Genomic DNA, 27,386 nt, shown 5'->3' on the forward strand with positions numbered 1-27,386 from the left:
CTACTTGCTAAAATTATGTAAATGAAGGCTACGACTTAAAATCACTGGAAAAGTCTAATGTGACATGAGCTTTAAGTGATGTATTGGAGCACATCCAGGAATGGTAACTCCTATATGTTCAATGCTGCTATGAATTGGTCTTACTCAATGTAAACCCTAAAATTTCTATTAACCTGGTTCAATGAAATATAGATAACTGATTGGACTACCACAGCCACCTCGCTATGCTTTGATTCAACTGCCTTTTGTGTAAACTTTATATACTCTCACCATCATTGTGACAGAAAAGCAAGATGTTTCGATTAACTGGTGATTTTAAAGGGCAACTTGGGTGGACGGTCGTGCATGTGTGAGCTATGACAACTCCGCTAGGGTTGTTTCTTTCTTGTTACCTGGGCACCAGATCATGTGATTCTGCAGAAGCATGGGAAAATCTAGGATAAAAAACGGTTCTAGTACTGATGTATGTATTGGTAAACGCTGATGGCTGTTCAAAACTTTAGCTATTGATGTCAATGGGGTTATAACATAGTAAAAAGAACCCCTAAGAAAGAAATGGAAAAGCCTCGGTGATTTAAGTACGTGTCGCCCACTAGCTTAGATCTTGAATTTCAAGCGTAAAGTCAAAATATTGCGTTTCGCAGATTGACACTGGATTTAAGATTGGGGACACTCGTTTCAGGAATTAAAAAGTTGAAATGTTTTCAGAAAAGTCTATGGTTGGAGTCATTCAAAACGTGGTAGCCCACTTCACTTCTTACTTTAGAACTGTAAGAGGGAAAAGTACGATTTCATCTGACAAAACCCTAAAGTCGGCTCTCGCATTTGAGTCCATTTGTTTAATCTTAGAGAACGCCGCTTTTCCTGGGGGCCGCCGTTTTACATTTCAAATCAAGCTGAACTGACAAAGCGTGAAAAGAAAATAGAGGGGGAGAAGAGTCCCCCACCTCCTCTCGGGATGGTTTTTGTGTGAGCACTTTTACTGAAGGTTCTCTGTGCTGCTCTGTTTTTTCCCAGCGCTGAGCTGGCAGTGAGTTCCCTCCCCTCCCTCATTTCTCTATGTGAGTGAGGCGAGCGCGAGTGCCTGCATTAGCCGTGCGAGCCGAGCTGAGCTGAGCGAGCGAATGAGTGATTGAGTAAGTCAGTCTCTCTCTCTCTCTGTCGAGTATTGTGTGCCTCGTAACGCTTCTCGAGACTCACGCCGAGCTCCAGCCCTACAGTCACTCACACCGCCGGAGACGTAAAGACGACTAGCAGCTGCAACGAAACAGGTAAATACTAACTTGTTACGTAAAAAAAAAATAAGTAGCGTCGCGCCTTTTAAACCAAACTTCTCGAAGGAAAATGCACATGGTCGTGGTGAAGTGTGCCTTTGCATGCTTGTTATCGACTCCTGCGAGGGCGGGTAGGGATGAGCAGGTTAAACCGATTCACCTTGCGCTGGTAGTAGTGTCGGGCACACATTGGTGGCAAGCAGATTTGCTGTTGGGAACCCTGATCAACTTTCTAAGTTTGTTGCTTATTGGTAAGAAGTTAGCCGACAAAGCGGTAAGGTGTGCATGTAAATTTCAAATGGAAACTATTTTATTTGTGCATGGCAGTGATTTAGTTCTTTTTTTTCTGGCTGCTTGGTTCTTTTCCTCACGTGCTGACAGTTGTCATGCTTGTCACCCATAGAGCCTAAAGCTGGTGAAGATTTCCCAGGCAAGCAACGCGAACAGTTTAACGGTGAGAGCTAAGCGGCTTGACCAGGTGAAGCAGGAGCAGTGATGGCCCAGAGCAATGGGGATAACCCGCGATCTCGCAGCAGGATGGAGCAGCTCCAGCAAGGCATCCGAAAGCGCTCCCTCCGCGCCAAGAAGAAGGTGGAGAACATCACCAAAGACGACGTCAAAAGCTTCTTGAAAAGGAATGCATTTGTCTTGTTCACCATCACCGCAGTTATTGTTGGTTAGTAACCAGTAGTTGCTTTATAAACGTTATCCTAAATAGAAATGTAATGTTTACCCTAATTTGAAATTTTGGAGAAACCTGCCCAAAGCAAGCAGATTACAGCCTAGGTTGTGGTCAAAGGATGAACTGCACGTTCTGGCTTTAATGTCCTTTTCTGCATTATTGGAAACCACTTTATTCTGTTGCAGCAACCAACCGACACCTGTCTTGGTAACAAAAGGTTCTGTGGCATTATGGTGCCATGGACTGGAGAGGAGGTCCATTGCAGAACATACACCTCCTTATATACCAGTGTTAAAAGAGTCCTGTTTATAGAAATGTGTTGAAAGTTACCTCATTATTCTACACATCTCTCTTAGTTAGTTAGATATCAATTAATCATCTTTCCACCCAGTGACTGAACTCTGTTCTTCTAGTGTTTAAAAGTTGGAGACTGTTTTAGAAGGAGCTAAGAGTAGATCTAATGCCTGTGGAAAAGTATACTTTCACATCCACCTGCATTTAATTACACAATCAAAAAATCGACATGGAATGGTCCATAAAGTACTTCCATGTAAATGTCACTATAGTGGTACTACAGGAAATTGCTGAATGGAGGATTTTACAATATAATTGAATGTTCAGTACAATAAAATACAATCAAGTACATTAACTTATGTAATATGCTTACAAATAATATATAGGAAAATGAACAGGAAATCAAATAGAAATATCTTGTGTGAACTGTAGATTCATATATAAATAAATGATAAATTTCAAAAACTACTCTTGGAAAAAATGTTGCGAATCAATAGGTCTGCTCAAATGAGTAAACGAAACAGACTACAAAATTTCCAATTAAATTAAACAATTCCTATGGCAGTTGTTGTTGGACGTCAGTCAGACCGTTTTTGAAGGATATGGGGATAAGTAATGGACCAGAAGCATTAGAGCTGGAGCTTGTAAGAAGACATAGTTTGAAAGTTGTTTGAAAAATATCAGTTTTTTAAGAAGTTATCATTGTACTTAAGTTTCCACAGACACACACACATATACAAGCAGCATACTAATATCATTCTTTCTCAGTGTTTTGGACATGATAGAATCAGAATCTGAACTTAACTTGATAGTGAATTTTTGACCCCATCACCAAATTTCTAGTTACGTGGAAATAAAACCTCCACCATAAGCAATGCAAGATAAAATGGGTGCTTGGAAGTTGCTTCCGATATCACTTTTCTAATGTGCCCTGAATTAGAAATTCATCGACAGACCTGCTTTTCTATTGGTTTTAGGCAGTTTGTTGCAGGTTTGTCTTAGTAAAGTTCACCTGTCAGTAATCAAATAGCCATATTCTTAATTTTAAAAAATGTTTGTCACGCAGAAAAGAGATCATGCCATAGTTTAATGTCACACAAGCTCTGATTCAGGTTGGCTCACCATATACTGGATTTACACATTTTTCACATCTTTATAGTTGTGCATGTGTTTTTACTATCTGCTATAGTTTTGTTACTTTCCATAAATAAGTATGGCTTACCATAACAGTTGTCTATAAATCATTTTACAGAGATGATATTTTATTGGTGAGCAGATTTGAATCGTAAAGTTGATTCTTTTCATGCTGGGATATTGTTTTTTGTGCATTGATAGATGTGAACATCTGGTTTGTTTGCTTTTAATATTAATTGTGCATGGCATAGTGGCATGGAGGATTGAATTGTCATAACAATTAAATCCTGTTTAGATTTCCACTTGTGTTGTATTCTCAGAGTTGAAATGTTTCCCATTAAGTTTATGGATAATGAGACAAATTCTCCTAGGATATATGAGTATGTCATGTAATGGACTGGCTTTTTTGTCCTGGGTTAGTTAAGGCCTTCTGCTGATTGGTTTCTAGATGGGTACCCACTTCTGTATTGAAAAATTGATACTGAAAATCAATGGATAGTATTATTTGGACAGGCTCTGACATTAGAGTGACTGCTTAGAACTTAAGGCAGATAAAGGCTAAACCCTTTTTTATAGATATGCTACATATTATTTCTCTCAGTTTGGTATATATCGTTCACATACTGGAATTTTTTTGGCAATGGACTAATAAACTTAAGTAGAGGAGTATTTCAGAATTGTTAGAGGAATGCAGTGGCTAGAGTTGATTTTGGTTTAGGAGAGTTGAGAGGGTATCCCTTTATCAGTTCATATTATTACTTCCACACTTGTATCTTTTAAGTATCAAAACATCTGTACAAAAGAGTAACAAATGTACTGTATAAGCCCTTCCATGAACAGGAACTTGTAGCATCCCTTTGGGCTCTTTTGTATTCTTTACTGATAAGATTCCATAATTTAGACTTCTTGTAGGAGTACATTCTTTAAAACATAGTTCTCACAAGAGTTTCTTGTAGCATAATCACTCACAGTCATCTTTAACTCTAAAATGATGTAATGATTTAATTATTTACATACAGATCAGTAGTAATGTGTGCATGGTTTACAATTTGTTATAGGAATCATACACTATTAGTGTGGATTATTTTCTGTGGAGAACTCCCAATAATTTCACATAGCTAAATATTCATACTTGTACACAGTGGTTTAACTTATATACTTTAATGAGTTTGCTCAAGATTGAATGGCAGAATCACTCAGATCGTTATTATAGGTATTTAGAAATTCAACTTATAAGTATTTTTAAGGAGTTTAATTTAAAATTCTAATACTGGTATTTTTAGGAAACACTTAAAATCTAGAATTTTTATTTTATATAGATCAGGTAAAATCATGGACATTATAAATCCAAGGAGACTGTAGTACAAAAATGAAAGTAACATGCATAAAATAATAAAATATAATTAAAACTTAAATTAGTTGTAATGAAGTTTACATGGCAAATACCTTGTTAGTTTTGAGGCCATTGCATATTCATATGTATGAAGATATACTTCATTTCATCTGAAAGACCTTAGTAGATCACAGATATTTGCATAATTATGATCATGGCCCCAGGTGGCTGTTACCCACGAATCTGAGAGAAAGTAGAATTTCTCCCAACTGTTGCTATCAAACAGTGTTTAACAACAGATGTACTTTCCATTTTTACTTTGAAATTTGAGAAGCTTTAAAACACTAGCATTTTTATTTGCATTTTAATATATGGAAAGCATATAAAATGGAGGTGTCAGGTTCTACAAAGGTTTTCTCTAATACTGAGAGGAAATTTTCACCTTCTCTGAAATGGATTGATTTGTGTTATTTAACATAAATAATGCTGTATATTATTAAAATGTCTTGGCAGTGGAAAATACTTGCTGGAGAGAGCAGTATTTACTTTAATAGTATAAACTTCAGTTAATTTTTAAAGGATTTTTATTGTTGTTTTTATATGAAACATTGTGCCTTAAACATTGATTAGGCAAGGGATTCTTTACCTGGTCTAGCGGGGATAATTATTTCTCTATTAACTGTACTGCTTAAGCCCTTGAAATGCCCTATAGTGTTAATTTTTACTTTCTGATTGATTTGGCATGGAAATATGCTTTTAGGATAACAAGAAATTCATTTGTTTGGCAGAATTTGAATACAGTATTACAATTTGTATTATAATATAGATTAATTTTTTTATAAAATCAGTTAAAAACAACAAAAATAATTAAACCGGGATAGACTTGTGTGCAATACAAATTTTAGTTTTCATCTGTATTTTATACCTTACATTATGAGTAGTTCAGTCAAAAGCATGCATTGGTCTTTTATTAGGTAATGAGAGGGAATGAAAACAATCAGTTCTAGGTGGTCTCCTTGGTGAGAGCTGAGAATTTCTGGTTCAGTCATGATAGTCATTTTCTGTTGTTTAGTTGATTGGACCATGGACGTCATCTTTTCCTTATTCAGTTGTTCTGATATAATTTAATTCACTCATAACTTAAACTATGTGAATTTTGTAAATGTAATTTCAGTTGCATCTTTTGCATCAGGTGTTCCAGCATAACATTGTAGATTTACTGATTTATTTTATGGTTCAAAGTGTTGGTTAATCCAAAATTAAAAATCTTAGTGTAAAGTAAAATGTTACCAATTGTTATTAGTACAAGTTTGACTAAAACTAAGATTGCAATCGATAAATGTTTTTTGAAGCTCACTTTGAATTTTCTCAGATGAAATTGGTTGTTTTAAAAGCTTTTGCATAGATTATTGTTTGACTTATAGTCTGTTTTAAATACTTAAAATACTTTTTGGCTGTTTTAAGTTCTTCATCTGTGTGGCCCCAAACTCTCTCTTGTTTATCTATAGTGTAGTAGAACCTTTAATCCCCACTACCACCAATTGTTTAAATAAAGTTAAAATTCAAAGTAACTAAATTAAGTCCAGTTATATACATTTAGACAACAAATTCAGATAGCACTTATCCTTATAAGAGATTAACATTGCCTTGACAGCAAAAATAAGGTAATTTTAAAGTTTATATATTAAAGTGTGGATGCAGATGATTTTGATACATTTATTAGAATGTAGTACTAAACATTAGATACAATAAAAATCAAAATGAATATTCTCAGAAAACTGCAGTATTTGCCTTTGCCGGATCATAATTGTTGAACAGATTTATGTTGGGTGTGCACAATAGAAGCTTTAGTACAGACGTTTTGAAAGTAAACTGTTTAGTCATAAAATATGACATAGTCGAGTTGTTTTTTGTTCCTCTATGTGAGACCCAAGAAATTCATATTGAGCAATCTTGTCATCAAAAGAAAAAAAAAAAACACCTGCCCTTGAGATATTCAAAAAATGGCAGAATTTGAAAAGTTTTAAATAACTGAAAGAGAATTAAAGATGATTTTATTCTGAAGCATCACATCAAGGTCACTATTAATAGGGGAAGTCAATTTTTGTTATCCATAGTTTTAAGAGTATTTTTAAGTAAATTAGCCTTGGAGACTTTATTTCAGCATTCAAGCCATGCCAAAGTATGGGCTGCAGTATGGGACCCAAAAGAAACATTTTGAAATCCAGAGCATTATGAAGTGCCTTCTTGTCATACCCAACCAATGCAACTATAGTGAGGCTGACTCATATTGCTTTGGAAAATATCATGAAAACACAAAATTATCGGAAGCTTCAGAAACATAAGACTGATTGGGAGTAGCAACTTGAAAAATGTATTCATTTGCCTGCAACGTGTGTTTGAACGCAAAAAAAGGCAAACTGCAGATTTTCAAAGACCCAACTTATTTTTGTAGAGAGGTTGTATACAGTCCTGGCAGTAAGCACTAAGTGCTCTTGAAATGGTTGATTAGCCCAAAAGCAGAGGCAACGGTTCAGCAATTTTTTTGATTGATTTTAAACTTCTTAACATGCATAATTCATATGTTCATTGTTTTATTGTCTTTTTTTCCATCAGTTACTACAGTTGACTGAGAGGGTTCAGAAGGGGTTCATTTTATGCATTTTCTTATAATCATCCCAAGAAATGTGTTCCCAATGTACAACTCTCCAAAAACATAAAGACAAAGGGGCACAAATCTTTGTAATAAACAGGTAAACAAAACAAGTTCAAAAGAAAAAATGAGACAAATAAATAACACTCATTCTTTAGTCTTAAAAAATATCACTGCTATTGTCTATCTCTCAGATATTTGTACTGGACTGCAAGTCTTGGATATTTTTAAAATCCCCCTGTAGCTGTTTTTAATGGTACATTTGATTGTGCACATACTGATTTATCTTATTTCTGAATAAAAAAAAAATTAGACAGGAACATTGCAATTTTGTTGTATATAAAACCAAAGAGCATCATATATAATATCTTTGCATGTGATATCTAAGTAGAGAATCACAATTGGTTCTTTCTCAGGTTACCGCATATACATATTTAGAGGAGTGAACATTATTGTTTATTATATACCTGCTCTTAGCAACCTTTAGGTTGCAAAGGTTCATAATGTCAATTTTTAATATGTCCAATTATAAAAAATTCAATCTGAAAAATGTTTTAAATTATTTTGTTTTGTGTAAAACTATACACCACAGATAAAACAGCAAGTTAAGTCTTTAATGTCTTTTTATTAAGAACAAAAATGGAAATGGAATGCATTGCACAAACAAAACACTCCCATTTTGCTTTCCATAATCAGGGTCAGAGTATCCTCCTAGTTAGACTGTGCAGACAGCTTCCATTTTAAACTCCAAACCTCTCATTTTTTTGCTCTCCTAAGTCATCTCAGTATTTTTTCTTTAACCTTAGTTGCTGTAAGCAAGCTATTATCCTTAATCCCCCACTAACAATTTTGTACCCCAGGCCAAAGACTGTATTTTTTCCCCAGTCAGGGTGACATCCAGATTCAATGGCCCCTCCCAAATGACTGGCATACAAGACTGTCCATACCTTAAAATACATTTTTTCTGCCAGTACTTTAACATATTGAACAGAGATTTAATATTCCATTTTTGGGTGCATCTGTTGACACTGAATGGGAAGTTCCTTTTAACATGCTGTGACTTACCAGGTCAACTAACTCCTGTTGCTGTGACCTCACAGGTCAGGTCAGGTCGGGTTGGGGAGAATGCACTGGTACAGCACGTTGCCGCACCCACCACATGACGAAACTAAAAGTTGGTGTAGTATACCTGATTTTGACTAAAGAAGATTTTTGTCTCTTGTTTGATTAAATGTTTACTTATTTTCATGTGTAGACTTTCAGATACCATGGTTAATATGGTAGTCTGTAATTACATTGCATAATATTCTCTTTCTGAGAAAAAATTACATTGGACCCCAGTGCATAAAGGTTCTTCACAACTACCAATATTTTCTCACCATATACTCTAATAGTACCTTTCCAAAGTATTTTGTCAATTGTTCACTGAATTTAGCAAGACCACTCTAGAGAAGTGAAGGTCCTAGTTAATGCTTGAAGGTGAAAGTGGAGAGTATCTGATTGTCTTTATGCAACATCAGTTTAAATAAACTCCTGCTGTACATTCCTGTCCTGTGAGTTCTGTTTTCTGTGAGTATTTAGTGTTCGTTTATAAGATGTCCATTCAACAAATGTATAAGTTTCTATTTTAGTTATTCGTTTATATTTTATAACATCAAATAGATCTGGAGTAGAATATAATGCAAAATTTCCTAAGGTCTAGCTTTATGAAATTAAATTCTGTATTTTCTGTTTGTTTCCAGGTATAATGCTTGGATTTGCTCTTCGACCTTATCACATGACCTACCGTGAAGTGAAATACTTCTCATTTCCTGGTGAGCTGCTTATGCGCATGTTGCAGATGCTGGTCCTTCCATTGTTAGTTTCAAGTTTAATAACAGGTAAGACATTCATGTTCTTTATCCCCAAAAAGAATGGAATGGTCATGTTTAAATGGAATGAAATGGTGCTGCATACTTGAGCAAATATGGTATAAGTGCCTCATATTAATATTTTATTAATGTGCAATAATATTTGTCAATATATTTGACTGATTTAGTTGTTTATCCTAAATAAATACTTCTAAAGGGCCTTTATTAGAAGTTTAAAAAATATCTGCATTGTATGTTCATAGGAAGCAAAATAGGCCCTCCTCACTTATGTACCAGCTATTTGATCTTTACTGAAGCCTTAATAGGAAGACCAATTTTATAGTGTTTTTAAGTAGGAAAATGCATGGTCTTGGGAACTTAAAAAGTTGTGCATCTCAAATAGTTTCTGAATAGTCTTAAAACTAAGGCCACAGATAACTAACAATCTGTTAATTAGTTCGGCTTAGATTTAGGATTACATGGGCTTTATTATAACTGAGGGAATGTTGTTTACAGCAGGAATGTACAGATTTAATTAGTTCCCAGTTAAAATAAGACAAGTGTTACGCATCAGAAACAAACATCATGGATTTCCACACATAAGAAAAATTAATTCTCAGAGTACCACATAATAGAGATGAGTAATAATATGATAAAGGTAATTATTAAATCTTTTTCCTCAGTAATGAAAATTGTGCATTGGATTGCTTTCTTCTATAAAGTTTTTAATCTGGAGGGCTGCATGGGACTAACTTTTTTAAAATCAACATTAAAGTCCCACACATACACAGTACCATTCTTTTATCTTTCTCCATGAAGTACTAAGGTTGGTTGTGGATGACTTGTAGGATTTCCTTAATCCAGTTAGAGCTTCCAGCAAGCCCTGCTGTCTACATTCTCACTGGTGGAATTCTTGTCAAGAGTCCACTCAAAATAGTAAGATATAGTTTAAAAACAAGGTTTTAGGTTTATGCATTAAGTAGGGAGAAAAATTTTATTTCTCAATCCCCTTTGCCCCGTGTTGCAAAGAATTCTGTGAGAAAGCATTCTTTTTACTTAAATCCACATGTACTTGCACATATTCTTATATCACCCAGGTCTAATCTATAATGAATTAGCTTATCAGGGTCCTTTCAGTCACTTAAAGTGTTGCTAGTTCTGGGGGATAAAAAAATAAATTTGTTTATTATTGCTGATGAGTCTTGGAAATCCAAATGTACAACCTGATGGCCTCCTTTGAAAAACTTAGAATAGTGGATGTATACTGTGGGACAGAATAGTGTTTCATACCATATTTAATGTGGTAATGCCCAGAGAGAAAGGAGTACTGCAGGACAATAATTTTACTGAAGATTTTAACAGCATTGTTAAGACACTTTTTGTTCTTAATACCAGGATTCCCCACACAAATCTATTAAAAAAGTAACATAATGTGCAATAAAAGACATCAAATTGTCATTATAGTGTTGACTAATTTAAAGTAGTTCAGTCTTCTTTTGAAAGAACAACCATTTCTGCCCCTGATTTGATCTCTGTTCTGATTAGAAGTCGGCCTCCTGTCAATACCTTGTTACTAAAAACTTTGAAGGACTCAATATTTTTCCATTTTGTTATTGTTAGGAAGGAAGAGATTGTCAAAAATCTACAGTTATTTCATTTGTTATAGAAATATCAAGCTTTAAACATGTTAGAAAATCTATGCTTGGCATAACATTAAGGTTTTTTCAAGGCCTTAGTTAAATAATTTGGAAGTTGGTGCTGTGAACCCTCAGACCAGATGCCAGACACCAGATAAAAGTCCAAGAAATTATTTTATTTGGACAATAACGTGCACAAAGCACCTCCACCTCCACTATACTTTCAATAAACACAATAATCACAATAACAAATCAATATTACAAGTCTCAATAATCCTCCACACCTCCTAGCAGCTCAGTCATCCTTCCTCCCAACTCGGCTCACTGCTGGGATCTCCCACAGTCCTTTTATACTTCTTGACCAGGAAGTGTTTTTTTTCCCTCAGTCCATGTGACTATATTAACACTTCGGGGTCTGGTGAAGCTTCTTTTCTTCAACCCTGAAGTACGTCATTTCTTCTGTCCCCGTGACTGGGACATACGTCCGGGCTGTATGGAAAATATATGTCTCTGGGCCTCCCTGCAGCATCCCCTGGTGGCCCCGATGTTATCCAGCAGGGCTGTGCATTAAAATTCCAAAGTCCATGATTCCCTGCTGGAATTCGGGACATCTTAATGTCGCAGGGAGGGCTCCATCTGGCGGCTTGGGGGTATTGGCCGGGAAAAGTTGCCGGCCATAGTCCACAGTGCATTTCAGTTTTTTTTTTAATTTATCAGAGTCACTTATCTTATTTTTGTTTACTAAATATTTTGTATGAAAGAGTCATATTCAGAAAAATCATCAATAGTAGAGTGCAATTATCTGCCTTAGTAGGGTATCCTAACCCTCAGAAGTCGGCAGACCTGCTGATGGGCTGGACATGTGAACTGGGAAGCACCCTGTATTTAAAATCTTGTTTTAAATTATTGATTTTACTTAGAAATAGAGCAATCAACGTGTCTCTGGCATCACTACAAAGACAGAAAAAAAAGTCTTATGTGCATTTATGTGAACCTTGACATGCACGTTACTCTTGGAGTAGATTGGGCATTTTGGTATCTAGTTATGCAGTAGTTTAATTTATGGACTTCCTGTTAAAAATAGTGTATGAATTACGTTTTAGAGAACCAATCAAGCCATGAATTGACTTCTTAAACTAATTAGATTCCAAGATATACTGTACAGTCATAAGCAAGAGATGCTCCTAATTGCGGATTCACCAGGTAAAATCAGCATGTCTATGGCTATGCCTCATCCTCTGTTTTGTCAACATGTATTAGAGATCAGGAAAAGGGCTTAGATTACCACAGAGTAAACAGATCATCAAAAAAAGGACGTGACATACAACACAGTAAATGGATTGTCATTCATTTACATGGAAGGATTGATAAGGTGTGGAAAGACTGATAAGATACACAGTAGAGAGTTATTGAAATAGCATTGCCAAAGGCATTTACCATCAAGCAAGAAGTGCAGAAGTGCAAAACTCTACGTGACCATCTTCATCAAGCCCTTCCGTGAGAACCCTAAATCCAAAGAGGACTGTTTCATTTATGTTAGGTAGAATGCCCAGAGGGTACTGGGCGGTCTCATGGTCTGGAATCCCTACAGATTTTATTTTTTCTCCAGCCGTCTGGAGTTTTTGTTTTTCTGTCCCCCCTGGCCATTGAACCTTACTCTTATTCGATGTTAATTAATGTTGATTTATTTTGTTTTCTTATTGTGTCTTTTATTTTTCTATTCTTTATTATGTAAAGCACTTTGAGCTACTGTTTGTATGAAAATGTGCTATATAAATAAATGTTGTTGTTGTTGATAGCGATGATGATGCTGACAGTTTTTTCCAAATAGATATGTTGACATTGAATGAATACTTGCCTTTTGGATCAAGAATTAACAGAATAGTGTGCATTATATACATTAACCTGATTCTATACTCATGTTGTTATTCTGAGATTTTACTGGTTGCATTACTGGTGCAAGACTCAACAGACAAAACTTGGCAAAAATGCTATAGCAGTAAGACAAAATGTTCCAAAAGAGAAAAAAAGCACATATTATGCAACATACATTAAATTTTGCAAGCCAGAATGTTAAGGGTCCTTGTCATGAGCTCAAGAGGAAAAAATGTACCCTCACATCTCAGCTGTTTGAAGTTAGACCATTTTACCAGAAGGTCAATTTAAATAGTAAGGATCAACCTATGTTGAAGAGAGATTGGGTTGGCCAGGTCTTTCATTGTAATTATGTAAAGATGATCAGGAAATTTTGATTCACAGAGGAATCTTTATAGCTATTAAGATAATATTGAACCCTGAGGGGCATCTTATTACGGTAGTATGGAGACTGAATGAAACTAAATTAATTCTGACCAATATATATGTATCAGATTTGGGCAGTAATGAATTCATGATCAAAGTTTAGTTGTTATTTCCCAATATGACTTCTCTTAAGTTTCTAATAACAGGGTATTTTAATTGTGCATTAAGCCCTGTTGTTGAAAGGTTATCAACAATTGTACATGCTGCATCTAAAACTGTCTCTATAATTTCACATTTTATCTAGGATCACAACATGTCAGACCCATGGCATTTTCTCCATCTGTTATATGGTCACTATTAGTGCTGGGCAGTATGACCAAAATTCTATATCACGGTATTTTTTTCAAAATTATACCAGTTTCATGGTATTCAACAGTATTTTTTCCCATGCATGAGTGAATGTTAACCAGATTTTCCACTACAATTACTGCAGAAGACTGGCTAAGAATAAACTATTCCACTGTCATGAGCATTGTACAGAAAAACAGTTTAATGTGTGCAAGTATTAATACAGGTTTGCATGGCCCCATAATGTTTTCAAGGGGGTGGCACTAATGAAATGAAGGAATCACATTGCATGACAGTTGCAGTCAAAATAAAGAACCTTATTATTGAACAAATTTTGCAAACAACTTAAGCTAAAATTTTGACAACATATTTTCAACCATCCAAAGAGGCATTTAGACATAGTAAAATATTCAGAGGTGCTTATCAGAAGTTGTATTGCACTGAACATGTCTTAGAAAAGTAATAAATAGTGAATATTTTTTGCAAACCAACTACACTTTCTGTTAATGTTAACAATCTCTGTCCACTGACACTTTAAAGTGACTTTTTAAACAACTTTACCATGATTAAACTGCATAATATTTTTATTTTATTAATATTTTTAATAAATAATAACAATAAAATAAATAGTACTGCAACATCCAGTAATAATACTACAGTATTACTTCAAGACTTCAAGCCCAGGTGCATTACACAGTATACATCAAATAAAAATAAAATAAAGCAAGTGCAACTTGGTGAGACATCTTTACCAACTGAACCATCATTAAGGCAAATTGCATTAATATGGACAATGCTTCAAGCTAGGCTATATACACAAATAATGAAACTGCAACTTGCATTTATAATGCTACTAGCAAAATACCCGCGCTTCGCAGCGGAGAAGTAGTGTGTTGAAGAAGCAATGAAAAAGAAAAGGAAACATTTTGAAAATAACGTAACATGATTGTCAATGTAATTGTTTTGTCACTGTTGTGAGTGATGAGTGTTGCTGTCATATATATATATATATATATATATTTATACACACACACACACATATATACATACATATATATCTACATATATACACATACATATACATACACACATACATACATACACACACATATATATATATATATATATATATACATACACACACACATATATAAACATATATATACATATACATACATATCTACATATATACACACACAGCTATTTCAGTATCAGTGCAATACGCTGCTTGTTAAAACGGATAACTCCGCTCTTACGTGCAAGTCTGCGTGGATATTATGAACTATCGTATTTGTTCAAGTTCTATTTAAATTTTAAATAGAAGGAATTTTTATTTAGTCGACAGAAATATCTTTGGTAGGAATGGTAAAAACAGACAGGAATATTATTCGTGAATAAATCAACTCAAACCTTAAATAACTTAAAAGAACAAACATTCAAATTTCTTTACTCTTATGTAAATTTATATAAAAATAAACTTAGATTTTAAATATCCCAAAAGATTTTGCTCTCCATAAAAATATATCCTTTCAAAATTATACAAATTCAAATATGAACATGCTGCATAACAAAACCTGGAAATATAAATAAAATGTGTTCCTTTCAGCAATAACAAATCAAATCATTAAGTTGTCTTTGCTCATATGTCATTTTAGAGCTGGACGCCTGGCATCTATTTTTGGCAACAGGTTCGTTTATGTTTGGTGTGAGGTTCTGTGTTGTGGAGATTCTCAGGATGGATTGCAGGTGCTCATCAGTGAGGCGACTCCTGTGTGCTGTTTTGTTAGTCTTTATCACTGAGAAGAGCTTCTCACACAGATATGTGCTACCAAACATGCACAAGGTTCGAGCCGCATGTAGACGGACTTTTTTTGTTCTTCAAAGTCACCAAAGCGCCGTGCAAACTCAGTGCGCTCGGTTTATCAGCAAAGTGCGATTTGGGAACACCGTAGTGACGACTTGGTTTAACATTACTTGGCAACAGGGAAAGTTGCACTGGTGCATTTGTGTCTCCCATAAAAGCAACTTCACTTGAAATCACTTTGTGATTGTGCGCGGGAAAACGTCCGCTGGTGTCAGATTCTTATTTAATTCTTCTGCTTTCTGTATCTTCTGCATTGCATTCAGGTCTTTCAGCCTCACTGATGAGCACCTGCAATCCATCCTGAGAATCTCCACAACACAGAACTCCCTGATGTTTTGTCTCATAGTGCCGTCTTAGATTAAATTCTGTAATTACAGCCACATTAGCTCCACAAATGAGACACACGGGTTCAGTAAACATATACTCAGCCTCCCATCGGTTTTTAAAGGCTCTATTTTCAGAATCAACTTTTCTCTTCAGCATCGTGTGAGCTAGCCGCAATAACTTGCAGCATCATAAGCTAGACTTGATTAACGCGTAAGTGTTCGGCAAGGCAGCTGAAGCGCTGCATTATGGGATCTGTAGTTTATTGTGTTACCAACGCTTCATATACCCGGGCCATTAATAACAATAATACAGTATATAAAATGATCTGCGGGCTGGATATAATTACACACCGGGCGGATGTGGCCCGCCCTTGAGTTTGACACATATGGACTAAATAGAACTTGAAAAGATATATTTTTCAAATGTGATCGCGCAATTCAGATAGAGTTGACGCACTACAGCCTGCATGCCTCAATAAGTCATCCTCCCTCGCTCTTACTTTTTACCGTTCATCTAATGAATACACTGAGTATGGCTTTACCAAAACAATCATTGATGGCGAATAAAGTATCCATTATTCGAGTATGTAGATCGGGATATATATATACATATATATATACCCGTCGCAGCGGAGAAGTAGTGTGTTAAAAAGCTAGAAAAGAAAAGGGAACATTTTAAAAATAACGTAACATGACTGTCAATATACAGTATTTGTTTTGTGAGTGTTACTGAGTGTTGCTGTCATCAATGATTTGATTATCATTATTTCTTTCAATCAGGTTTGTATTTGTAGGATGTGTTGTGTTCAAGTTACATTCCGTGTTTGTCAATCGTTGTAAAGATGACAGGTTTCATTCATCGATTCGTTTCTTACTGCATCAATAAACAGCTCGTCTTCTTCTTTATCGAGACCTGACACACTGCATGCGGGTTTTTTACACTGTCTTCCTTTAGCGGGACATTGACTTTTTCCACCGTGTGCTTTGTTTCCGCAGTAGCTGGATTTATGAATATGCTTGTATCAGACGCTTCATATTTTTTGCTGCCTTTTCAATTGTGTAATTCGGTTTTGTTCAGCGCTCTTTGGAACTGTTGCTTTTTATCTGTGCACTGCGTCAGTTCACGTGAGCCGCTCGGTGTACATGCATCGAAGTTCCCCAGTTGTGCTGGTGCCATCTCGTGCTATGTCCATGGCTGTATTTAATGTTACCTTAGTCCTGGCACTTAAAACTTTCTCTCGCAGTTTCGCTGAGTTTGTGCCAAACACCACGCTGACCATCTCATCTTCCTCTGCATAAGCACAGTCCTTAACCCGTGAATATTTAGTGGGAGTTTGCTATTGGATTGCCGCTGACGGACGGCCTTATATGGGCAGGCACTAAATTACAAACGCCAGCGCAGCCTGTCTATGAACTTAATTTAAAGTGTAGGTTTACATCGTGCTTTGTTTCCGAAGTAGCAGAACTCATCAATATGGTTGTATATGTCACTCGCTCGCTTCTTATTGTTTCGCTGCCTTCTCAATTATATAATGCATGTTTTCTTCAGCGCTTTTTGGAGGTCTTCCTGATTTTCTATGTACTGCGTGATTACGTTGAGGCGTGATGATGTCACACGAAACTCCGCCCCCACGGCGTTCAAGCTCATCTCCATTACAGTAAATGGAGAAAAACAGCTTCCAGTTATGACCATTACGCGTAGAATTTCGAAATGAAACCTGCCCAACTTTTGTAAGGAAGCTGTAAGGAATGAACCTGCCAAATTTCAGCCTTCCACCCACACGGGAAGTTGGAGAATTAGTGATGAGTGAGTGAGTGAGGGCTTTGCCTTTTATTAGTATAGATTTGTGGTATAGTCCTGCGGAAGCATATTAGGGCCACAGTGAAGAAAAAAAAAACTATATGTCGAGAACAAAGTCGACATGTTGACTTTATTCTCGACATTTCCACTTTAATCTTGACACTTATGTCAAGATTATAGTTGACATTTCTACGTTATTCTCGCCGTTTATGTCATTATGTTATTTTGTCATTAAAGTAGAATGTCGTAAACTAAACTCCATCTTAAGCTCAATGTTTAATTTGCTAGATTTTCTAAAACCCCGTCATAAGTTAATGTAGCACATTAAATGCTTTGTGTTAAGTGTTCCTGAACCTAGTTGTTATCTAATCGCTACGTGCTTCTTAAACTGACTTCCTCCACACTAAGAGGAGGCGCAGGCAGGGATCGCTGAACAGAATACATTCACCATGATATTCCTGCTCTCTGAAAATTTAGAATGCTAACATAAATACTTGATATCATTTTCATGATGAAATGCATTAAAGCAAGTATTAAACATGTACGGTAGTGAGGCTGTAGTGCTGCTTCCTCGCAGTAAGGGGTCCCCAGGGGTACGTTCAATGTAGAGAACTCTATGGCAGGTGTGACGAGGCTTCAAAAAACTGGATGTATGAATGGGTATCACACAGGTTTAACTGAAATATTGTGTAAATGTTGGGTTCTTGATCTGGTGTCAGAGACACAAACACGGAATTAAATGGATGTTCTTCTGAGCGGGCTTTCTTTATTGCATGCATGCTGTCTCTATCTGACGTACCAAAGTTCCCAGTTCTTATCCTTCCTTTTTCTTTCTCCACATAACCAATCACCACACGATAAACGTCTTTGTGAAATTAAAACTAGTTATAAGCTTAGACCACGGAGTGGTCACATAATGGTTCACATCCGACCTTTTAAAACCAAAGACCAGACAACAGACGTGGCTCCTTTTTTCGGCAAAAAGTACATCAATTAACGCATGTACTCTGTTGCATGTGCATTTAGCGGTGCAGCAGTGAAAAAGGTCCCCCTTAAACAGTTTCCTGTTGCACCACGTTCCGAACGTTGTTTAGGCTATTTAAACCAGTGTTGCGGTATAAGAAAAATCCATATCATAACAAAAATAAAAAATGTTTTTAGCTATGAACCGGTATACCGCCCAGCATTAGTTACTATTCCTTTTTTGGCATACATCACAGTTACTTATAAATTGACTACTACTGATAATAACTTACTACTCTCTTTCAAATATTCCATCTATGATGCCATTGTCATTTTCTCTTAGTTTGGAGCTCATATTATTAAACCAGAATAATACAACCTACAGGTGGAGTCTCATTCCAATAATACCAGATTCCTGAAGAATTTATTTATTTATTTATTTATCTATTTATTTATTTATGAAGCATGTTTTCTATTTGGATATCTTTCTCTTTGTCCCATTTTTGCTGTCTCTCTGTTTAGCTCAGTGCTCGGAAAACTATAAGAGCACATACTCTTTGGTTTAAAATGGGACATTTTAAAAACTCATAATTTTCTTTTATGAAAACTAAAATACTGAACAACACACCCCAGAGTGCATTACCAGCCTACCAGTGTGCCATCTGCAGGTAATACTATCAGTGCTTATAATGGTTAAAGCAGCAAGTGCTCACTGATAATGAAATCTGTTGTACATAATGATAAACAGTACTTGTGCTGACCATATTTTACCCTAAATCCAAGACCTTTCTGACACTTCTATTCTTGGAGTGTCCATACTACATATTCCAGTATCTCAGTCTCACTAAAGGACACTTTGTTTGCTCAATGCCTGACTATAGACTCACTGTTGCATCTCTACTTGTGTCATAAATGGTGCAACTGACAGGGTGGGTTGTCATGGGCCATATTACAGTGGATCTGGTATACCAAATGAAATTCTTCTTCTTCTTCCAGGATGTATTTTGAGAAAACTATGTTACAGGTATGCTGTTAATTAGTGGACACAAACACATTTAAACATTAAATACAAAATGTGCACACAAAAGGAAACTGGAAATGTGATATTTTGTTGGTTTATTAGTGTCTTAAAGTTAATTTATTTGTGTGTGACTACTGTGCGCACAGTGTAATACATGACCATACTCTGTTAAAGGAATTACCCTGAGTGCTATGTGGTCCAAACTGATTGGTAAGTCAGTGCCAACAGGAAGAAGGGAGAACGGGAATAGCTGTGTCTTATACTGTGCTTGCTTTGCAGCTTCAGTGTAAGGGAGCAAGTGGGTGGGCAAGGTGGTGACGACAAGAACAAATCTGTACTAATATCAGTTCAAGAGAGATGAACACCTGAAGTTGAATCTATTCCAGTTGTGGAAGGTTGAATGTAATACTGAGTATAGAATATACTGTTATACACCAGCCCAGATTCCATTGGTCATATAAACAATATCAGTTCTGGGTTATTCAGTCTATCCCACAGAACCAGACATGGTTGTTCATTATCTGTCATGCTTTTTGGAATTGCTGTTCACCCCCAGCAATTCCCCCTTTACAAACAGCCAGAGATTTAAGGGATTATTAGAGAAGGAGCTGAACAAAAAGTATCTCTCTATGCAGACATGATGCCATATTTTGCTCAGCTATGCTATTCATGTTGCTTATAATGGAGGAACTCTGTAAGTTTTCAGAGTTCATAATTAACTTAAATAAAATAGAGCAGAATGGCCACAGTAAATAGTCATACACTTGAGATTAAACTGTATAATTTTTCCTTGACTGTTTTAGAATAATTTTAAATATCTAGCAGTTATAGTTATGGCTGGGTTATATCAATAGCTTACTAGGACAACAGTCCATGGCTCCCAAAAAAACACTTTGCTTGGTTTGATGTAAATCTTGTTTGCTAAATCATTTTCTGAAAATTCATCTTGCTTCCATCTTAAGCAGACTCTTTTTTCCCATTTTCCCATTATGCTTTGTGAGGATACAAGCTCACTCCTGATTACATCCACTGAACAGTGTCATCTCCAGGCAGAGGAGCAGCTTCAGTGACAGACTGCTTAAGTTTATCTGTGGATGGTTTCTTATGAAATTAATCCTTATGTTTGTAGTAGGTTTATTTACTAATAATTAAGATTAAAATGTTTTATATCAATTATACATTTTACTTTCTTTGGAGTTATGGTACATAGCACACACACCATTAAATTTAGCTCTAGGTGATTCCTTGTGAAATGAATTCTTATGTGTAGTAACCAATAAATGAGATTAGAATGCTTCATATTTTAAAATGTTTTAATGTGTACAAATATGCATTTAAAATTCTTGGGGACTCCCAAGCTTCATTACAGTTAAGGCCAAATGTGTACTTTCTGTACAAATCAATTTAGGCCAACCATGATTGGCATAAACAATGTTGTCTAGTTTAACCTAGAGCATAAGTTTAGTCTTATTTAAAAAAATATTTGTAAACATTTTACACATATGTATTTGTGAAATCTTTACTTCAATAATAAATCCTACTTCATATACCTGAGAAAAATCGCTCTCTATGAGCATATGGGTCTTTCACTTCTATGTGGCATTCCTTGGATAAGAATAATGGATTTTCTTAGATGTATCGGCTACCAAATACCTAATCATTTTCTTTGACAGGGCAAAAGTTTTTTTCCTGGCTCTTTGTCCTTATACGGTATACTTTTCTTAGTTACTTTGGAAGTTATGGATCCATTCTCTATAGCAGTCACCTTCGTTTTCACTGGATGCAGTGATGTAGCATATGTTCTGTGATCTATAAACATTATGTTTTTCAGCTATGGAATGTTGTCCACAATCTGTCTTTTCTATGCACTCTCCATCAGTTGGTTAGGTATTGCTTTACTCTCCTTTTAGCAGTATAGTGTAATTTTCCCATAGCTGACTCATGCTGTATTCCTGTCTTGCCAGAGGTATTGCTCTACATAATTTTGGCTATGATTTATAGCATTCTTCATCTATTTGGAATTTCTTGCCTTTATAATAGTAAGAGGAGTCTACTACAACATTTTTCGTTACTGTTTTAAAAGTGGGTTTATTTGCTGAGCTCTTTTTACAATAGGTTTTATTTTAGTATTATTTGTTTTTATAGTGTTCCACATTAGTGTAAGTTCCTTTACTCAGCATCTGCCTGGCAAATGAAGTCATTTCCATATCATGAAAATTGTTGGTACATTGGTTATAATTTATTCATGTTGTATCTAGACTTTGGCTAGTCTTAAGGTACCTACCATTACTCTTGTGTATGTTTTCATATTGATTGTTCATATCTGTAGCTCAGGCATTACCCTAGTGTACCACACCATTGTATAGTCTGCGCAATGTATTTTGGAATGCATTCACATTTCAAACTGTAATTGTTTCACACTAAGCATCAACTTTACCGTAATATGTGCTACTTTATGAGTTCTAGCTTTTTTAAAATAAAATAAAATAAATGCAGTACATCTTCATCCTCCTTTTAATCTTTCATTGTACTCGCAAGATAAACCACATTATAGTGATTGATTTTTATTGTGGGTCTATTTTCTGAAGTAATTATCTCCAAAATTAGTCATCTTTTTTTAAAATCTTCAACCATCTTGTGAACCTGAAGTACCTGCAACAGCTTTGGTAACTGTCTAACACAGGGGTGCCCACACGTTTTCGGCTTGCGAGCTACTTTTAAAATGAGCAGGTCGAAATGATCTACCTACATTAAAAATTATATATATATATATATATATATAAATATAAATGTATGTTGTCGTGCCTTGCATAACTGAATAACCTTTATGGCACAATAACAATTCAATACATTTATGGTCACTACAGTATTTGGATTTAATAATTGTCATGTGGGAAAACGCTGACTCTCCTTTCTCTTTCTCAGATCTCTTTTTGGAATGATGTCAGTTTCGTAGTTTTTATGAACAGTTTGAAAGTGCCTTTCCACATTTTCCTTCTTTGGAATAGCAATGATAGATTGACAGATCAGACAAATGCACTTCGATTGTGACATTGTGAGAAAAAAATCCTCTTCCAATTCCACATCCAGCCCATACCCTCCCCAAACAATTTTTGTTTTAAATCCCTTCTTTAGTCGATATAAATTGGAAGGCTAACTAGATCACAGCCGGTGTTTTGCAGTAGCTCGTGCGCTTGATCGTGCATGCGGGATGACCAGTGTGTTGAAAGAAAATAGATCTCAGACTGGCTGCCCTATATGTCAATCAAGTGGCAAATGCCATAGGGAGGATATATGATAGACTAACGTTAAAAAAAAAAACGCATTGGGCACCCCTGGTCTAACAGGGCTTGCCTGTTCAATCAGAGAATTTGATGGTTTTACTTCAGTACTCAAGTTTGCAAAGATTGTCTAAAGTAATTTATTTAATTAATGCACATTAATAAAAAATACTTTTATAAAGTTTGCTGGAGTAACAAGATAATTAAAGAGCATGAAAGAATTCAAAGAATTTATAACAATTACCTAAAATCTTGATCAAATAAATAGAGTTCAAGTTTTATTTTCAAAATACTTTGTGGGGTGAAGTTCCAAAATTTTGAAGCATATTATGGAAAAGGTATGCTCCCTAAGCATTTTGTATTTGTGAAACAGAACATGGTGTGAAAATCATTGGAAGAGCTGTGCTTGGTACACAAGAATTAATCAAATCTACTACATTAGAAAGAGATTAGATATATAAAGGTTTGAAATTTAAACATAAAATTTCAAAATAACTAAGTTGTTTGATTGGGCAATTACAAATATTTGAGACTACCATAATCAAAGTTGTGTTTGTGTCAGAATATAAATGATTAATTTAATTGACTTTAAAAGCTAAGTAGGATAGGCTCCAGATGTCCCGTGATCCTGCTCAGGATAAGCGGGTTTGAAAATGGATGGATGGATGCAATAATGAGTGTTATTGGATCCTAAACATGAAAAATTTAAAATGTGATTATGAGTATCAACAGTGAAAACATTAAAATGAATTGTGTTTTTATTAAGCTGCTAAGAAAAAAATAAGTATGCTTACAAGTAACTTTTATACATGCAGTAAAGTGAAATTTGGAGTTGAAAGTGCCCCTGCAACTATGTTGTAATTCCATTATTGTAGCTGCTTCAGCTAATTTCATGTCTCTTGGGTTCAAGTTGAAATGCTGGACAGTTCCATGCCACTTTGGCTTAACACATTGTTTCAGCAAAACAACCAATTCTCCAAAAGATTTGTGTTTAGAACTCTCATTGCTGACTAGGCTTCTTATTAAACTGTCTGTTTGGCCTCAAGCCAAACTTGACAGAACACCATACTGTCTTCTAGTTTCTGGCTTCTTATTTGACACATAAAATGGCTTTAAAATCACAGTATTTCTTTCCCAGTACTGCATTTGAGAATTCAAATAAATCACATTTCTTGCTATACTCAGATTTTATTATTCTTTTCTGACTTCTGTAACTGTATAATTCAGTTTTGGTTTTCTTAAAAAGAAGTAATTTGAGGAGGTATACTGTACTTTTCTTTTATTAATATTTGTTTCTGTTTTTAAGGGTTATACTAAATTCTATACATATTCTGCATGCAGTAATATCACTCTGTTAAATAGAAGGAATTCTAAAAGGTAAAAAGTAAGCGTCTTTGTATAGTTAGGCTTTTACTAATAAATTTGTACCTCTAGAGACTTATTTACTTCTGCTATCCTTCTGCTATGCTTTTTACTGGTTAGTTCATATATTTTTATATTACTATTGCTCCAATTTAAAAGTAGAGCAGTAATGTCTTGTTATATGCAATACGTATCCATATACAGCATGAGCACAGGCTGGCAGGTTGTTTTTTGAGACAGTATAGTGCCGGCTTCAACAAGCAGAGAAACCGCTGCACAAGGTGATGATAGAGGACATCAATGTTCAACTGGCAGCATGAAATGGCAATGCATGTTGGAAATTACCACTGAGGCTGTATAGCCCAGCTGATTGTCTGGCTGCATTCAAAACATAAACTGGGTGAACTTCTTTTTACTAATTTCTATATAAAAACTAAATGGTCAGGCAAGACAAATTACAGTTCACAAAAAAAAACTAAGCATGTTTCTGGTGCAACCATTCAATATGTGGTATTTTATAAAACATTTCTGCATTATACAGGAAACTCCCAAAACTTAACAGGTTTATAGAGAGTCTCAAATTTCAATCCTGTTTTCTAGCCAAAATAAGTATATTTAAAAGGCAACGGAAAGCTGTGAAAATGTTGTACACTTTCTGGTATGGCCTATTAATAACAACTATAAAATGACAGAATATATAGACCTAGTAATGTCTTATTTTCTGGATATGTAAATTTCCACTCAATGACCGAGTATCATTAGAAGTTTTCAAAATTTCATCCATTGTTAAAGTTTTTGATATTGTTAAAATTAATTGCAACAGACAAGGTACTGACCCTCTGAAAAGATGTGTACTTCTGTCACAAGAAATCTAATTTTTTTTTTCTCTTGTTTCAACAATAATGTCCCAGAAACCCTTTGGATTTTAATACAGTATTTAGAGGTAGTAGGGTCAAAGGAATAAATGTTGTTAAAAGAACAGAATCTTTGCAAACCCTGAAGTTTATTTTCCTGCAAGTTAATTTTATAAATTTGCACTTAATTTTAATGATGGTGAGCAAGACAGAAGAAAACTCACTTTAAATTCTGTGAAGCCTTTTAATATATCAGTAGCTCATTAGTGGCCTTGATGTCATTAATATTGCTGTTGGCTTTAGAGCTTTGATTTAATGCGATTAAAATATGTGCATCCATTTTCCAGTGTATTTATCCTGTAAGGATTCAATTGAGGTGGAAACTATTCTGGAAAAAAGATAATAAGTTTGCCCTTGAATAAGTGCTGTTTGGCCAATGGCCACTAAAAGACACAGGTACAAATATACTTTTTCAAATGCAGCATAGACCCCAAAAACCATATAATGGTATGGTACTGTGGAAATTAAATTTCTGGCTAAGGCCAACATAGTGGACACACAAAAAGTAGGCATATAGCACATAGTAGACAACTTAGCTAAAAATTAAACTTGGCTCAAAGTCTTACAAGCTGCCCATGTTTCTGTGTTGCACATGTTACATGCTTGATTAGTTATCTCTGCATCAATCCCTTGGGTTTTATTTTCCCTTTCATATTTTAGTTAATAGCATAAATGGTATGAGAGTTATAGTATTAAAGCATACTTCTTTCCATTATGCCATGTAAATAGTAATTTGTGATTTTATTCTTTTCAGAGTTTGGTATCACTAGTCTTTTGTACACTTATGATATTGGACCTAAAACCAGTCATCCCACAAACTTTTCTTATAAAACCACACATTTTTGATCCATGAAGAGCTGAGAAACGTGTATTTGAACTGTTGGTCCCCTCAAAATAATTTGTGATGCTTGCTTGCATAGTTTTATTTTGCATGCCTTTTCCACCTTGAGGTAACACATTTAAAAGGTCAACATTTTTATTTAGCATCATTACATTTATTTGCTGTTTGCATGGTAATCATTTTCATACACTGTATTACATTTGCACCCTGTGATTAAAGCTTATGACGCAAAAAATCCTTGCACTTCCTTGTAAATTATTTTCAATTTTCCTAAGTGAGATTTCCAGATTCTGCTTCCATCTGAGCATGCGCCAAACTTGTGAATAGTTGAAACCACAAGAAATTTAGAAGGATATCTAAGTACATTTACATTGACACTAAATACAGATAATTATAGCTCCTGATAGGCAAGCCTTCAATATTTTGCATTTTGAAAGTAGTACAATTTAAAAATGCATATGCTGTAATATGTGAACTATGCCTTTTAAACCTAGTTTTCTGAGTCCATATATCTTGGGGAAGCTAGAAACTGTTTAATAAGTAATGGCTCCAAAACAGGAACCTAGGTGAGTCAGCATTTTGTAAGGCAAAAAAAGGTGCAGAAGACAGTCTCTAAAAAGGATAAAAGGGGGCACTACCAGTTGTGAATAATATTGTCATGCCAGTACAAAAGAAAAGGTGAGTGGTATGCCTTGTAAGTGCATTGCTGTGCCAAAAAAGATAAGGAAGACCTGAGAAGAAAATGTGATGCTATTGCATAGTATTTGAGAAAAGAAAACCCCATAGGAACCATGGAGTCCAAACCATGTTCGTAATAAGACTTGATGCCACAGATGTCTTGAAGAAAACTAAAAGATATTTTGGCTGATATTATATTGGGAGAGCAGGAGATGGATTTCTGCTCAAAGTGGTGAGTTCAAAGGGCTGCTGTGAAGGTAACTGAAGGTTCAGTGGTGCTGAGACACCAACCTGCTAATCAAATGAGCTGCTAGGCTACTATCCACATTTCAAAAATAGGGCTGTCAGATGACTCGAAGTAATATTCGGGGGTTAGCTGGATATGACCCTAATTCAGAATTTAACATTACTACGTCCATTACTGAGCCTAAGGTGTGGGGAAGTGAAGAGGGTAAGGGGCAAAGAGAAAAGTAATACTAAGTAGGAGAGTCTATACGTGCATTTAGGAGTGTTTTTAACTTCTTTAGTGCAAGTCACTTTATCTAGTAGACAGGTTTTAACATCTGTGTAGGTAAGCTCGAAGATTTTTTTTTTTATTTTGTACTTTGAGTTTCCATGTTGCTTTTCTGTCCCTTACATTTAGTGATTTATTATTTAATGTATTCTGTATTTTAGCTTCCTAGTTATTATTCTACAGAGACATAGGGTTGACTCAAGTAGAAGCTTGTATTAGGCCAGTTCAGTTATTAATCTTCCTAAAAACTTGCTTTTTTGCTGTGAATGAAAATTCTTACACGCATGGAGAGAACATGAAAACACAAAAGATGCTTCAGATAGAAATGGAACAGTTTAGTTAAGTGTGTAAAGCAAAAGTTTTGTCCTCTGCGCT

The 27,386-nt window shown here is 35.3% G+C and overlaps 1 protein-coding gene across 1 annotated transcript in view; it reads left to right on the forward strand.

Moving 5' to 3' along the window:
• The first annotated feature begins 1,009 nt into the window (after nucleotides 1-1,009).
• Nucleotides 1,010-27,386, forward strand: part of LOC120527293 (excitatory amino acid transporter 1-like) — a 90,632-nt gene continuing 64,255 nt past the window's right edge. The window contains exons 1-3 of the mRNA XM_039750537.1: nucleotides 1,010-1,271; nucleotides 1,678-1,950; nucleotides 9,113-9,250. Of these exons, the coding sequence (XP_039606471.1) occupies nucleotides 1,770-1,950; nucleotides 9,113-9,250 (319 nt within the window). The 5' untranslated portion in view covers nucleotides 1,010-1,271; nucleotides 1,678-1,769. The remainder of the gene's footprint in view (nucleotides 1,272-1,677; nucleotides 1,951-9,112; nucleotides 9,251-27,386) is intronic.

Source organism: Polypterus senegalus, chromosome 4 (genome assembly GCF_016835505.1).
Source record: "Polypterus senegalus isolate Bchr_013 chromosome 4, ASM1683550v1, whole genome shotgun sequence".
NCBI classification, from domain to species: Eukaryota; Metazoa; Chordata; class Cladistia; order Polypteriformes; family Polypteridae; genus Polypterus; species Polypterus senegalus.